At 40.4% G+C, this 15,234-nt stretch overlaps 1 protein-coding gene across 1 annotated transcript in view; it reads right to left on the reverse strand.

Annotated features, from left to right (window-relative positions):
- Window positions 1-12,655: 12,655 nt before the first annotated feature.
- The window catches only part of LOC140727203 (transmembrane protease serine 9-like), a 125,466-nt gene continuing 122,887 nt past the window's right edge, over window positions 12,656-15,234 (reverse strand). The window contains exon 36 of the mRNA XM_073044470.1: window positions 12,656-13,410. Coding sequence (XP_072900571.1) covers window positions 13,252-13,410 — 159 coding nt within the window. The 3' untranslated portion in view covers window positions 12,656-13,251. The remainder of the gene's footprint in view (window positions 13,411-15,234) is intronic.

Here is a 15,234-nt window from a genome sequence, read left to right on the forward strand (position 1 = left end):
TTGGTCTGCCATTCTTTATGATCATGATTGATTGTCTAACTCAGCATCGTTTTCCAGCACTTTCCCCACTTCCCTTCTTGTCCACTGAAATAATACAGTGACTGAGCCTCCACAACCCCCAGGGCTAGAGAATTTGAAATAGTCACCAATGAAGAGCTTTTTCATCTCAGTCCTAAATAGCTGCTACTTTTACAGAAAATGTGTCCCTGGTCCTGGGTTCTCAAATTCTCTTGTTTTTCAAATTATAGCAGCATTTCAATAGCTGGACGGAGAGTGGCCCCTTTAAGGGTGATTCTTCTGCAGTTGAATTTAAAACAAAATCATGACAGACAACCAACAAAGAGATATGGGATTTGAGAATTTTTAAAAAACTGATGGATAGCTTCTATGCATAGGGTAATTATTCATATCAGTCTTTCTTCATGACACTTCTATCCTCTCCAAGCTGCTGAATATTGGTCCCCACATTTAAATTTTGAATCATGTTTGGAACTACAGAAAAATTACAACATTACAGAGAGTGCATAGATCTTCAGATTTTCCAATTTGTGTCATATTTTGACAATCCACAATGTGAAACCCCAAAAGTGTTGTCAGTTTGAGGATATGCTTTTATAAAAAAGGGGGAAAATAGTAAATCTTGGCCAAGATTCTGTTAGTTCAAAAAGTTGCAACAAATCAGTCTAAGTTGTTCAAAACTTACAATAACACCTTTTGAGATGAACTAGAGGTAGACAATATGAATACTGCCTTTGTCATCTCATCCACAGGTCGTTTCATACCACAATAATCTCTCAGCTTCATTGGCTTAAGGATTTGGTTGTATCTATGATTCTTTCACCTTTAGCATTCCATAATCTTTCTTTTTTTTAAACTAAGACTTTATTAAGTATTTCAGTTCAGCTTTACATTCCACTAATTCACTTTCCCGGTCTCATCTGGATTCTTTACTCATTTTCAGAGTACAGACATTTACATTCAAGTCTTCATTAGAGCTTCAATGTAAATCTTAACAAAATTGTATTCTTATCAATACTGAATCTGACTACTAATTCTGCAGCTAATTTTAATATCTGAATTATAATGTCTTTCTTAAGCCATTTCTGAATCATTTAGATAACTAATAAGACTTCTAATAGTTGTTGGGATTCCCCTTGCACGTAGATAATCTTCCAGATGAACAAAAAATTGTGCCTCTATCGAAATTTTGTTTATTCTGATCTCTTTGTTCTGTCTCTCTCTAATTCATTTCATTCTATTTCATTCTTATACATTCTTTTTTGTAATATGATATTCTTAGAGAGGGGAATGAAACATTATGTAGAAGGATTCGATTAGAGTCAGCAAAACCATGCCAGTGTTGAATCTGCAACTGGAACTACCTGGTCTAATCTTATTTACCTGCTTTATTTATACTGCTTGCTTATGAAAAAACAATATTTGTCACTACCTCAATCACCTGTGTTAAAGCATTATTTTTCTATGAATGGGAAATTCAGTCTTCTAAATTTCAAAATTGTTCCTGACCCTTCTTGTTACCAACATCCCAAAGACTTGCTATAATCTTTCACTGCTTAGCTTTTCAAAATCTTTCATAACTTTTCAAACCTTCAGTGGTTTTCATTTAACTCTCTAGATAAATCAAATTTTTATCCATGGATACTTTAATTTTATTTGAAAATCGCATTTTGTGGAGTCATAACTACAATTTTGATTCTTCATTTCATTCTGATTTTTAATGTGACTTTCTCTTACATAAGAGATATTATATACGGAGTGAATTGGAGACAGTTCCTTGTGGACTTTAAGGACCAGTTTTAAAAAGCAAGTGGAGCCTGCCAGGACTTGTCTGTAGGATGGGAGATTGCTTGGGTTAATAGTAACTTGGCATTGGCTAATAAAAAGAAGCAAGGTTTAAGCAGAGTGGGCATTATTGGGGTGAGTGGACAGTGGTCAGGCTTTGGCTCAAATGGCTCGGGCAAGAGCAGGCACTGGCTAGAGCTTAAGTTTGAGAGATTGGAGGTACAATGAGTGTAGGCATGATGGTAGTTCAGGCAGCAGAATGCTCCTCCAGAGAGATGTGGGGTTTCTGAGTACCTAACGGTCTCCCTGATGATTACATCTGCAGGAAGTGCACCCAACTTCAGCTCCTGACTGACAAGGTCAAGGAAATGGGACTGGAGCTGGATGCACTCGGGAGGAAGAAAACTTCATTAATGAGACTTTTACTGAGGTCATCTCACCCAGGGTGCATGCTTCAGACAGTAGATGGGTGACCACCAGGAGAGATAAGGGGAGTAAGCGGTCAGTACAGGGTTCCCCTGTGGCCATTCCCCTCAGCAACAGTATAACCCTTTAGAAATTGCTGGGGGATGACCCATCAGCGCTCAGCAGTAGCAGACAGGCCCGTGGCACTGAGACTCAGCAGGGAAGAGTAAAGTCAGGTAGGGCGATAGTGATAGGAGACTCGATCGTTAGGGGGACAGCCAACAGATTCTACAGTTGCAGAACAGAAGACAGGATGGCGTGGTACCTCCCAGGTGCTGGGCTCCAGGATGTCACAGAGCGCTGTAGAAGATTCTCAGCAGGGAAGCTGAGCAACCAGAGGTCGTGGTGCACATCGGCACCAATGGTATAGGTAGAAAAGAGAAGAGGTCCTGTGCAATGAGTATACCTGTCATTGAGGGGGATGACCACAGGGGCACTCTGCACTGGTTCCTTCATCTCTTTCCCCTTCCTGACTGTCCCCAATTTCCTGTGTCCTATAGCTTGGATATACTACCTCTCTATATGTTCTATCCATCACTCCCTCAGTCTCCCAAATGATCCACAGTTCATCCAGTTCCAGCTCCAACTCCTTAATGTGGGGAATATAGGACTGAAGATGTTATATTTGAATGCATGTATTATACAGAATAAGGTAGATGATCTGGTTGCAGAGTTAGAGAACGGCAGGCATGACATTATGGGCATCACTGAGTCTTGGCTAAAGGAAGATCATAGTTGGGAGCTTAACATCCAAGGATAGCTCTTTGTATCGAAAAGTCAGGCAGGTAGGTAGATAGGGTGTGTTGGCTCTGTTGGTAGATAATGTAATCAAATCCTTAGAAAGCGGTGACATAGGATCGGAAGATATGGAATACTTGTGGGTAGAGTTAAGAAACTGCAAGAGTTTCTGATTCTCAAAACACTATTCTGATGGGAGTTATATACAGAGCATCAAACAGCAGCCAGGATGTGGGATAAAAATTTCAACAGGAAATAGAAAAACATGTAATGATGGCGATGCTACGATAGTCACGGGGGATGTAAATATACAGGTAGATTGGGAAAATCAGGTTGGTGATGCGTCCCAAGAGAGAGAATTTGCTGTGTGCCTACAAGATGGCTTTTTAGAGCAGCTTGTGGTTAATTCTGAATTGCATGTTGTGTCATGAGCCAGACTTGATTAGGGAGCTTAAGGTAAAGGAACCGTTAGGAAACTGATCATAACATGATAGAATTCACCCTGCAGTTTGAGAGGAAGAAGGTGAAGGCAGATGTATCAATATTACAGTGAAGAAAAGGGAATTAAAGAGGCATGAGAGAGGAGCTGATTGAAATGGGGCACTAGAAGGGAGTTTGGCAGAGGAGCAATGGCTGGAGTTTCTGGGGCAATTCAGAAGGTGCAGGATAGATACATTCCAAAGATGAAGTGGTATTCTAAAGGGAGGACGCAACAACTGTGGCTTACAAAGACAGCATAAAAGGAAAAGAGAGGGCACATAATATAGCAAAAATTAGTGCAAAAGTAAAAGATTGGTAAGTTCTTAAAAACCAAGAGAAGATAGCTAAAAAAAAATGAGAGACAAGATGAAATATGACAGTAAGCTTGCCAATAATATCAAAGAGGATACCAAATATTTTTACAGAAAAAAATATGAAGTGTAAGAGAGGGGTAAGGGTGGATAATAGTGCACTGGAAAATGATGCTGGATAGGTAGTAATGAGGAAACAAAGAAATGATGGATGAACTTAGTAAGTATTTTACATCAGTCTTCACTGTGGAAGCACTAGCAGTGTGCCAGAACTTCGAGTGTCAGGGGACAGACATGAGTGTAGTTGCAACTACTAAGGAGAAGGGGCTTGGGAAGCTGAAAGCTCTGAAGGTATATAATTCACCTGGACCAGATGGACTACATCCCAGGGAGTAGCTGAAGAGACTGTGGAGGAATTAGTAATGATTTTTCAAGAATCACTAGATTCTGCAATGGTTCTGGCGGACTAGAAAATTGCAAATGTCACTCCAGTCTTTAAGAAGGGAGGGAGACAGAACAAAGAAAATTAAAAGCTAATTAACCTGACTTCAGTGATCGGAAATGTTGGAGTCCAATGTTAATGATAAAATTTGGGGGTACTTGGAGGTGCATGAATAAAATAGGCCAAAACCATTATGTTTTCCTTCAGGGGAAATTTTACCTGACAAATCAGTTGGAATTGTTTGAGGAAGTAACAGACAGGATAGACAAAGGAGGGTCAGCGGATGTTGTTTACTTGGATTTTCAGAAGGCCTTTGACAAGGTGCTGCATATGAGGTTGCTTAACAAGATAGGAGCCCATGGTATTACAGGAAAGATATAGCATGGATAGAGGATTAGCTGACTGACAGGATACAAAGGGTCAGATAAAGGGGGTTGGTGTCTAGTGGTGTGCCACAGGGTTTGGTATTTGGACTGCTTCTTTTCACATTACATATCAGCAATTTGGATGAATGAATTGATGGTTTTGTGGCTCAGTTTACAGATGATACAAAGATAGATGGAGGGGCAGGTGGTGTTGAGGAACCAGGAAGTCTGCAGAGGACTTGGACAGATGGGGAGAATGGGAGTGTAAGGAAATATATGATCATGCACTTTGATAAAAGGAATAAATGTGTTGACTATTTCCTAAATGGGGAGAAAATTCAAGAAGCACAGGTGCAAAAGGTCTTGGGAATCCTTGTGCAGGATTCCCTAAAGTATAACTCACAGATTGAGTCAGTAGTAAAGAAGGCAAATGCAGTGGTTGAGAGAAATGGAATATAAAAGCAAAGATGTGATGCTGAGACTTTATAAGGCCTTGGCCAGACCACACTAGGAGTATTGTGGGCAATTTGGGGCCCCTTGTCTAAGAAAAGATGTGTTGTTGTTGGAGAGTGTCCAGAGGAGGTTCACAAGAATGTTTCCGGGAATGAAAGGGTTATTGTGCAGATGAGGAGCATTTGATGGCTTTGGACCTGTACTCACTGGAGTTTAGAAGAATGAGGGGGGATCTCATTGAAACCTATTGAATATTGAAAGGTCGAGAGAGAGTGGTTAGGGAGAGGATGTTTCCTAAAGTGGTGAGTCTAAGACCAGAGGTTACATTCAGCATTGAGGAGCTCCCATTTAGAGCAGAGATGAGAAGGAGTTTCTTTAGACAGAGGGTGGTGAATCTGTGGAATTCATTGCTACTGATGGTATTGGAGACCAAGACATTAAATATATTTAAAATGTAGGTTGATAGGTTGTTGGTTAGCCAGGGCATCAAAGAGGAGAAGGAAAGAGAATTGGGTGGAGAGGGAAAATAAATCCCCCCGTAATGGAATTGAGACCAGACACGATGGGCCAAGTAGCCCAATTCTGCTCCTATGTCTTAAGGTCTTACAGTCTTGTAATATACTAAGTAATGGTTCATTTAGGTAAGGTGCCACATCAAGGGTTTATTAGCAAAGTTGAAGCATACAGGGCCATTGATGCCATAGACACACTGTTGGCTTAGTAACAGACAACAGAACTTTATGGCGGCTTTCCAACTGGAGAAGGATGAATAGTGGTGTTACTCAAGGGATATTGTTTATTTCTATATTATTGACCTGGTCTTGTATGTTTGCAGACAATGCTAATCTTGTGAATGGCAATAAGAATAATGATAAATTACAGCAAGCTATGAAGAAGGTGGTGAAAGAACAGCTACATGTGGATAAAATTTAATGTGGAGAGTTGTCAGATGGTTTTTTCTGCAGGAAATCTAATAAGAGAAAATATTGATATTGAGTCAATAATGTGCAAGCAATTCAAATCTTTATTAATAGAGGCATGAATTATATGAGTAGGAAAGTTTTACTGAACTTGTATAAATATTGCAGAATTATGTTCAGTTCTGATTGTCATTTTCTAGGAAAGATGTGAAGGCATTAGAGAAAAGATTTATGAGGATGTTTCCTGGGATGAATAACTACAGTTATAAGGCTGGATTAACAATCCAGCAACTGCTTTCTTTGAAGAAATTAATGCTGATGAGAGATTTGACAAAGATATACACAGCCTTTTTTCAGATACAGGTAGGTTTAGCTCCTGTCAACCTAAAAGTTCAATACTGGAGATAAAGCCACTTGCCGAACTGTAGCTTTAGCAGAGTTATGTTATCATACATGGACACTCTGTAATTGTAATTTACTTCTTCTGCAGATATCCCACACATAAAATTTCCTCCCTTCCTGTCCTAAAGGGAACGATTTTCCTGGGAAGTAGTTGCATGAATAACCTCAGCTCTTCAGTACACTATCCAATTCCCACAGTCCGGATAACTATTTCTGAACAGCAGACATCACAGGAAATGCTCACTTTAACCCAAATCCATACACTTTATTATGGGTTCATCTGAAACAGAAATCATGAAATCATTTCTCACCATCTATCAGCAGTGCAGAAGCAAACCTTTCTTATTCCTATTATATTTTAATAGTTTTATTGAGAAACACTGCAGAATAGGCCCTTCCAGCCTTTTGAGCTGCGCCGCCCAGCAAGTCCCCGAATTATGAATCTTTAGAGTCAAAATAAAATCCTTAGAAGTTATCCAAGATGATAACTTCTAATAATACCCCAGCAGTGTTTTAGCTACTAAATCACAAGAACCTATTTTAAAACGAACTGTAGAAAGAAGGATCTGGGTGTAATGCAGAGAACTAACTTACATGCTTGGGTGATGGGGTGGCAATCTTCGGCTGTCCATCGATTTTCGATGATGACTGAGGCCTGGGCAAGGTTGTATGGAAGACCTGTATTTGCTCAAGCTGCAAGTCTCCCCTCTCCACGCCATCATGTTGTCCAACGGAAGGGCATTAGGACCCATACAACTTGGCACCGGTGTCATCACAGAGCAATGTGTGGTTAAGTGCCTTGCTCAAAGATACAACACGCTGCCTCGGCCAAGGCTTGAACTAGCGACCTTCAGATCACTAGACCGACGCCTTAACCACTTGGTGACGCGGGTTTCAATATGTCTGTATCAAAGGAGGTGTAAGGGGCTCCATCCCTCCACTAGCCTGCAGAACACCCTTGGGCAAGTTGTAGCACCTGCCTAGCCCCCTTCAATCAATGTCACATGAAGCCATGGGAGCAGGTGGCAGATGGTCGTACAAGCACTTGGTGCTCATCACAAGTCCTGGTTATGCAACCACTGATACCAGGCAGACAATCTCCGAAGGGAATTGATACTGGTTGGAGTCACCCATCTTGTAAAGACGCTGCCCAGACAGAGACAATGGCTAACTATTGCTGTGGAAGAATAGTCATGGTGATGGGAAGGCCACGGTCGCCCACGTCATATGATACAGCACGTAATGAAGGGATGAATTTACATGCAAGCAGACCTCGTGTTACACAAGGGGTCCATCCTGAGAACAGTCTAGGCTGCTTTTTTCCCTAATTTTCTACAATAACCAAATCACATCTCACTTGATTACACTTGCTGTAATTCTTTCATTTCATTGAATAGTCACCCTAACACTACCCACAGTTAAAGAACTAGAAAAGGGAAACATTCAATAGAAATCCTTATATCATTGGGGGGTTTTCCACATTATGGTAGAATAACAAAATCAGGTTAACCTTACTGTCATATTGATGAGAGACCTCCACATTCATAGGATTAATGCAGTGCTAATGTAAATGAGTGCTTGATGGGTCAGCATGAGTCCGATGGGCCAAAGGGCCTCTTTCTGTGCAGCATGACTCTTCATTTAATTTCTCAAAAGACATTCCCAGAGAAAATTTAGACTTAACCTTCCGCAGATTACTTAATGGAACATTTGCCGCTTGATCCCTTGTTATTTAGAACAATGTCTGAATTTTCCCATTCACAGAAAGCATAGGAAATTAGTATGTCAACTCACTTCGATTTTCTGGGCTTCTTGTATATCAGAATGAAGCTGAGAGTCGGCTATAAAATGTGGACATCAAATGCCAGAGAATACGTGCTGTAAAATAATTTACCATGCGCCAACAACAGAGCTGGTGCCTATACTGTACTCTCTTAGGAGTTTACTGATGCATTTATTACAGTGACCTCACCGAATGTTACAGGCTGACGGAGGTGAAGGAAACTGGAGCATTAGTGTGAGGAGATACTGTTTTTGCAAACCTGAGATAGGAGACAAAGCAAGCAAAGGATATAAAACCTCCTCAAACTAAAGGAGCCAAAGAGTTGTCAGCTGTGCTTTAAAAAAGTGAACACGCCACTTTTACTTCAGGTAGTACTGAAAGTGTCCGTTTAATCTCAAGTTTAAACACAAAATACGATAAGAATTATGCCCAAACAAATTTCAAGTACAAAGTTGTGTTTTTAACCAACGAATTATTTAACTGTGGGAAAAATGAGGTCATTCGCCAAACAAATATTTCAGTATATACATAAAAAGTCTTAGCCAGGTGGATGGAACAACTTCCCGCATTGAATTCCGTACTCACTGTATTGAAGACAGTCGCGGGGAAGACAGACTCGGAGGTCTGGTTCTGGTAGTCGCTGCGATCATCAGCTTCTTTCCTCATTTTTGTATCTGGGTTACCTTCCTAAATTAAGATAAAAACAAAAATCACTTTCTTTTAAGATATTACATCAGCTGGGGGTGGAAGGTTTGTCCGTGAGGGGAAAGGTTTCCTTGCGGCGTCCTCGTTTGCGGCTGAGGTGAGTCCTGTATTGGTGGTGAGCGCGGATACAGGGTGAGTACACTCTCGGGCTACCTCTGTTATCACCAGGTCGCTCAGCGCCTTGACACATTGCCCCTCCCGCGCTCCACCTCAGCCTCAGCACGGGGAGCGATCCAGTGTTACTGTGCCGATGCTGAAGGAGACGCGGGCCACCACCTGCTCCTTAGACCTGTTTTTGCTGGGAGCGGTCCCGCGCTTGAACAACTGCCAGGTTTCCGCAGGCCAACCACAAAACGTCCGTGCTTTCCCCTCTGGCTTTGAACTCTTTTAGACTTACGGGTCTGCTGCGTGGCATTAGTCGTTTCTGCTCCTTTGTGGCATGTCAGAACGCTGGGGTGCTCCATTTTGAGCACAGGAGTGCTGTATGGTGCCCTGCAATATATGATAGGGCTTTTCCATTTCCTCTCTGCCCGACAGGAGTTTATCTTAGCAAATGAGCTACAAAATGTAGCAGGAGCAAGAGGATAATTCAAGAATAAAGGTGGGGGGGGGGGGGGAGATATTTGCTTGGATGCTAAGGATGTGGGGTCCTCAGTGAGTACTTTACATTTAGTGGTATAAATGGAGGATAGGGAGATCAGTGCTGAGAGTATAAAAATGCTGGGGTGACTGGAAGTAAAGGAGGAGGTGATGCTGGGTTCCTTAAAGAGCATTGAGTTGGATTAGTGCCCTGGGCCTGATGGGATATACCTCAGGTGACTGGGAGAGGCAAGTGACCGGATTGCTGGGACTTTGTGTCCTGTCTAGGCACAGGTGAGGTTCTGTAAGACTGGTGAGTAGCTAATGCTATTTTGTTGTTGAAGAAAGGGATCAGGGATAATCCTGGAAGTGATAGACCGGTGAGTCCCACAACAGTGGTAAGAAAGTAACTCAGGGGTAGGATTTATGAGCATTTGGAAAACCATGGCCTAATTAGGGAGAGCCAGCATAGCTTTGTGTGGGGTAAGTCATGCCTTACTAACTTGATTGAGTTTTTTGATGAGGACAATTGATGAAGGTAGAGCTGTGGATGTTGTCCTAATGAATTTTAGTAAGGGGTTTGACAAGGTCCCTCAAGGGAGGCTCATCCAGAAGATTAAGATGCATGGGATCAATGGTGAATTGGCCGTTTGGATTCAGACCTTCCCCAAAGAAGGCAGAGGGTGGTGGTCAAAGGGACTTATTTGAGCTTGAGGTCTGTGATGAGAGGCGTTCCGCAGAGATCTGCACTGCTGCTGGTGATGGATATAAATGACCTGGATGAAAACGTAGATGGGTGGATTAGTAAATTTGCAAATGATTTGAAGATCAGTGATGTTGTGGATGACTGGAAAAGAACAGAGTGGGATATAGATCCACTGCAGATATGGGTGGAGAAGTAGCAGATGCTGTTTACTTGTGTTGCATCTTGGTAGGTCAAATGTAAAGAGACAGTGTGGATGAGCAGAGGGATCCTGGGGTACAGGTTCATAGCTCCCTGAAAGGTTGATAGGATGGTAAAGAAGGCATTTGATATGTTGGCCTTTATTAATTGAGGTGTTGAATTCAAAAGTCAGGAAGTTATGTTGCAGCTTTATAAAACTCTAGTCAGGCTGTGTCTGGAGTACTGCATGCAGTTCTGTTTGCCCCATTATAGGAAGGATATTAAGGATTCGGAGTGGATGAACAAGAGGTTTAACACGCCACTGCCTGGATTACAGGTCATGTGCTATAACGAGAGGTCAGTCAAACTCGGGTTGATTTCTCTGGAGTGGCAGAGGGGAGATCTGACAGGTTTATAAGATTATGGGAGAGATAGATAGAGACCAGGGCTGAGAAGTCTAATAGCAGAGGGCATGCTGAGAGGACGTGATTTTAAAGGAGAAGTGAGAGGCAATTTTCTTTTTGGTATACACGCAGAGAGTGGTGCGTGCCTGGAGTGTGCTGCCTGGGTTGGTGATAGAGGCAGATACATTTGGGACTTTTAAGGTCCATTTAGATAGGCATGCGAATGTGGTGAAAATGGAGGAATATAGACAATGTGTAGGCATAAGGGATTAGTTTAGTTGGCCATTTGATTAGTAATTTATCTGTGGGCTGAAGAGCCTGTTCTATGTTTTATGTTTTAAAAGAAGTTTATCCTTTGTAAATTGAGCTCCAAAACTATTGTAGTTACTTGTTAAGTTTGAAGTTTTACCTTTCCAGCGAAGATGGCATTCCTTCACTTTTACAAGTGAAACATGCTCCAGAAAATAAACATTTCAGACTATCAACCTCCTAAGTTCAAGATCATCATTTTCCGAACAGGTTGCATTCCATTATGATTCTTCAGTTAGAGGGCGGTGAATCTGTGAAATTCTTTGCTGCAGAGGGCTTTGGAAGCCAGATCATTATTTGAGGCAATGATTGATAGATTTTTGACTGATAAAGAAATTAAGGGTTACAGGGAGAAGTCTAGAGAAAAGGGTTGAAGAAATAATCTGCCATGATTGAATGGAGGCATATACTCAATGGGCCAAATGGCCTAACTCTGATCCTATATCTTTTAGTCTTATTGTGGCCATTGATCATTTTTCAAGTTGACCTTCACAAATGATGTCCCATCTCTTTGCAATGTAGGACACCAACAAAGCAAAGAAGAAATGCAACTTTATTTATAAGACCCTGTGATCTAGGCAAAGTTATATACAATAGTAATAGGATATGAAATATATTCTCATGACATGATAGACATGACTTGTTTGTTTTTAAATCAGAGGACAGAAATCAGCTTGGTGAAAGTTTACTAATATTTTAGCTGCCTACACAAGTTTGTCTGTAAGGTGAAAAAAACCCAACAGATTATACTTAATAATCACTTTCACACCTCTCTGAGTTTTTGAGTGCTCAAGACTCTCAATGTTCTGAGAATTGAAATTCCTTCCCATCTCAGTAATGTCTTAAAAGGAATCTTTTTATCCTGAGATTTTCCCCTTTTGCATTCTCCTCAAGGAGAATAATTTTTGTAGCATCACCTGTACACAATCAAATCTTCTTAGAGTTATACGGGTTTCATTCTTCGAATCTCCATGGTCAATCTACACAATATTTCCTTATCGGTGGTTCCTTTCTCCCTGGAATTAATCCCATGAATCTTCTTTGATTCTCCCCAAGGTATCTATTTAATAAATAAGGCCACCAAAGTGAAATGATTCCTCCAAGTGTAGTCTCACAGAGTCTTGTAACGCTGTTACAAGTCCTTAATAATGTTATATACTATGTTCCACTTGCAATAAATGGTAACTTTTCATTTGCCCCCCTAATGACTTGCTGCACATGCGTACTATCTTTCAGTACTTCCTGTTGGAGGACAGCCTAATTTTTGCGAACACCGGCATTCATTAGTTTCACGTCTAAACAATATCTGTTCTTTCTATCAAAATGTTTAATTTCATGTTTATTGTACTGCAATTTATCATGAATTTGCTTTCATAAAGCATTCACTGAACCTTGAAAACTGCTCGGGAGTTATGAAAGCTGCAAAGAAAGGGCACCTGGAGTTTATATGAGGATATATAAATAGGCTCCCTTTGCCACAGTGTACCACTGAGCAAAAATTTGTCAAAGTACTGAAGTTAATTAATTACACTAGCACACAATAAAGCATGGAAGATGGAGTTACTGTTGTGTTAATGCTTTGTGCAATTTAAAATAAACAGGAAATCTGAATAAAGGTTCTGAAAATATTTGTAACCTTTATGCAAAGATTCGGCATGAAATTATTTATAAATTATGAATGACATACCAGGTCAGAATTAAACATAAATTTCAAACTTATTTTTCCAAAACTAATTCAAAGTAAAACCATTCTCATAACTCTAATTATTAAACAGTAAAGTACCGCTGAGTTAACAGTGCTACAGAGTCTTCCCCTAAACAAATTATATATAAAACCCCCTAAAATAATTTGAAAATTTTGATAAAACTTGTACAGATATTGCACTGTAATAAAACATATTTATTTGACAAAAACAAAGATACTATTCCTATGACTGTAATATGCCAGTTATAGCATAACTCAATCCAGTAACGAAAATTTCTTAGTAGGAAACATCCATAAACTACAAGTCATTGCTCTATGTATTTTTTTCCCGCCAAGGTTTCTGATCATTCTGACAATGCCCATTTCTGGTTGTTGAACCTTCAAAGCATTAGCTTATTGAGTCAGTGAGCATGCTTCAAGCTCGTTTGGGACTCACAAGCAGGAAAACGCTGCATTATTACAAAACAAGATGAATATCGTCATTGAATAAATTTCAATCAAGTTTCAGTTGATTTGTTGCTTGATCCAGTCAGAAAACCTAGAAACACGAGTGTAAACTCCAGGACGATTACGTCGAGCACATCCTTCTCCCCAGCTAACTATTCCTGCTAAAAACCATTTTCTTCTCTTGCCCAGACACACCAATGGACCTCCAGAGTCACCCTAGAAAAAAAAAGTTAAATAAAGGTTGTTTGCAGAACAAAATGATACCTGATGACACATGGATTTACTGTACAAGAAGGTGACAGATTTTGAGTAATTGTAACTTTGAAAGAAAACCAATAGATATAATAGGTCATAAGAAATGGGGGAAACCCTGCCAAAGTCAAATTTACACAGAGTGAAATATAGGGGTTTTGTAAGAGACTACACAGCTTTAAATGTGAACTTTATTTACAGATGAACTAAGATGGGACAAAGTCAGGTTTCATTGTGGAAGTGAACATGTCATGCCATTGAGCTAGGTACGTGGTGGAAATTCATCTTGAGATCAATCATAACATATACAATGGTTCTAGAAAGTTTGTGAACCCCGTAGAAATTTCTCTACTTTTGCATAAGTATGACCTAAAATGATATCAGATCTTTGGCTTGGAGGAACTTTAGGCCATTCCTCCTTATAAAATTGTTTCAACTCTGGGATGTTGGTGGGATTCCTTGCATGAACTGCTTCCGATCCTTCCACAGTATTTCTATAGGATTAGGGTCAGGACTTTAACTTGGCCATTCCAAAACACGCATTTTCTTCTTTCTGAACCATTCTGTTGTTGATTTATTCTTGTCTTTTGGATCATTGTCTTGTCGTATTAATAATCCAACTTCTATTAAGCTTCAGGTGACAGACTGCCACCCTGACATTCTTCTGTAAAATATCTTGATTCAATTTTGAATTCATTGTTCCCTCAACGATTGTAAGCTGTCCAGGCCCTGAGGCAGCAACGCAGCCCCAAACCATGATGCTCCTTCCATCATGCTTCACAGTTGGGATGAGGTTTTGGTGTTGGTGTGCAGTGCCCTTTTTCCTCCAAACATAGCAATGTGCATTTCTGCCAAAAAGTTCAACTTTTGTCTCATCTGTCCACAGAACGTCATAGGAAGTCATTCCTACCTGTAGCCATCAAACTTTACAACTCCGCCCTCAGAGTGTCAGACACCCTGAGCCAATAGACTGGTCCTGGACTTATTTCCACTTGGCATGATTAACTTATTATTATTTAATTATTTATGGTTTATATTGCTATATTTCTTCACTATTCTTAGTTGGTGCGGCTGTAACGAAACCCAATTTCCCTCGGGATCAATAAAGTCTGTCTGTCTGTCTGTTCTTTTGGAGAGCAGTGGTTTCCACCATGGTGTCTTGCCATGAATACCATTCTTGTTGAGTATTTTTCTTATAGTAGACAAAGGAACAGAAACTTCAGCAAAATTCTAGAGATTTCTGCAGGTCTTTTGCTGTTACCCTTGGGTAATTTTTCACCTCCTTCAACATTGCACGTTGTGCTCTTGATGTGGTCTTTGCAAGATGCCCACTCCCAGGGAGAGTAGCAACATTACTGTGTTTCCTCCATCTGTAGACAGTTTCTCTTACTGTGGACTGATGAACACTCAGGTCTTTAGAAATGCTTCTGTAGCCTTTTCCAGCTTCATGAATCTCTACAATTCTCAGGTCCTCTGAAAGTTGTTTTGATCAACGCATGGTGCACATAAAGAGATCTTTCTTGAGCAGAGCAGGTTCTATCAGTAACCTGACTTTGTGTGACTTTTTTATAGGGCAGAGCACCCTTACAACCCACACCTCCAATCTCATCTCATTGATTGGAACACCTGACTCCAAATAGAAGGCAGAATCCCAGAGGTTCACATACTTTTTCCAACAAATACATGTAATATCAGATAATTTTTCTCAATAAATAAATGAACAAGTATCATGTTTTTGTGTTATTTATTTATTTGGGTTCTCTTTATTTAGTTTTAAGACTTGCGTGA

Source organism: Hemitrygon akajei, chromosome 5 (genome assembly GCF_048418815.1).
Source record: "Hemitrygon akajei chromosome 5, sHemAka1.3, whole genome shotgun sequence".
Taxonomy (NCBI): Eukaryota; Metazoa; Chordata; class Chondrichthyes; order Myliobatiformes; family Dasyatidae; genus Hemitrygon; species Hemitrygon akajei.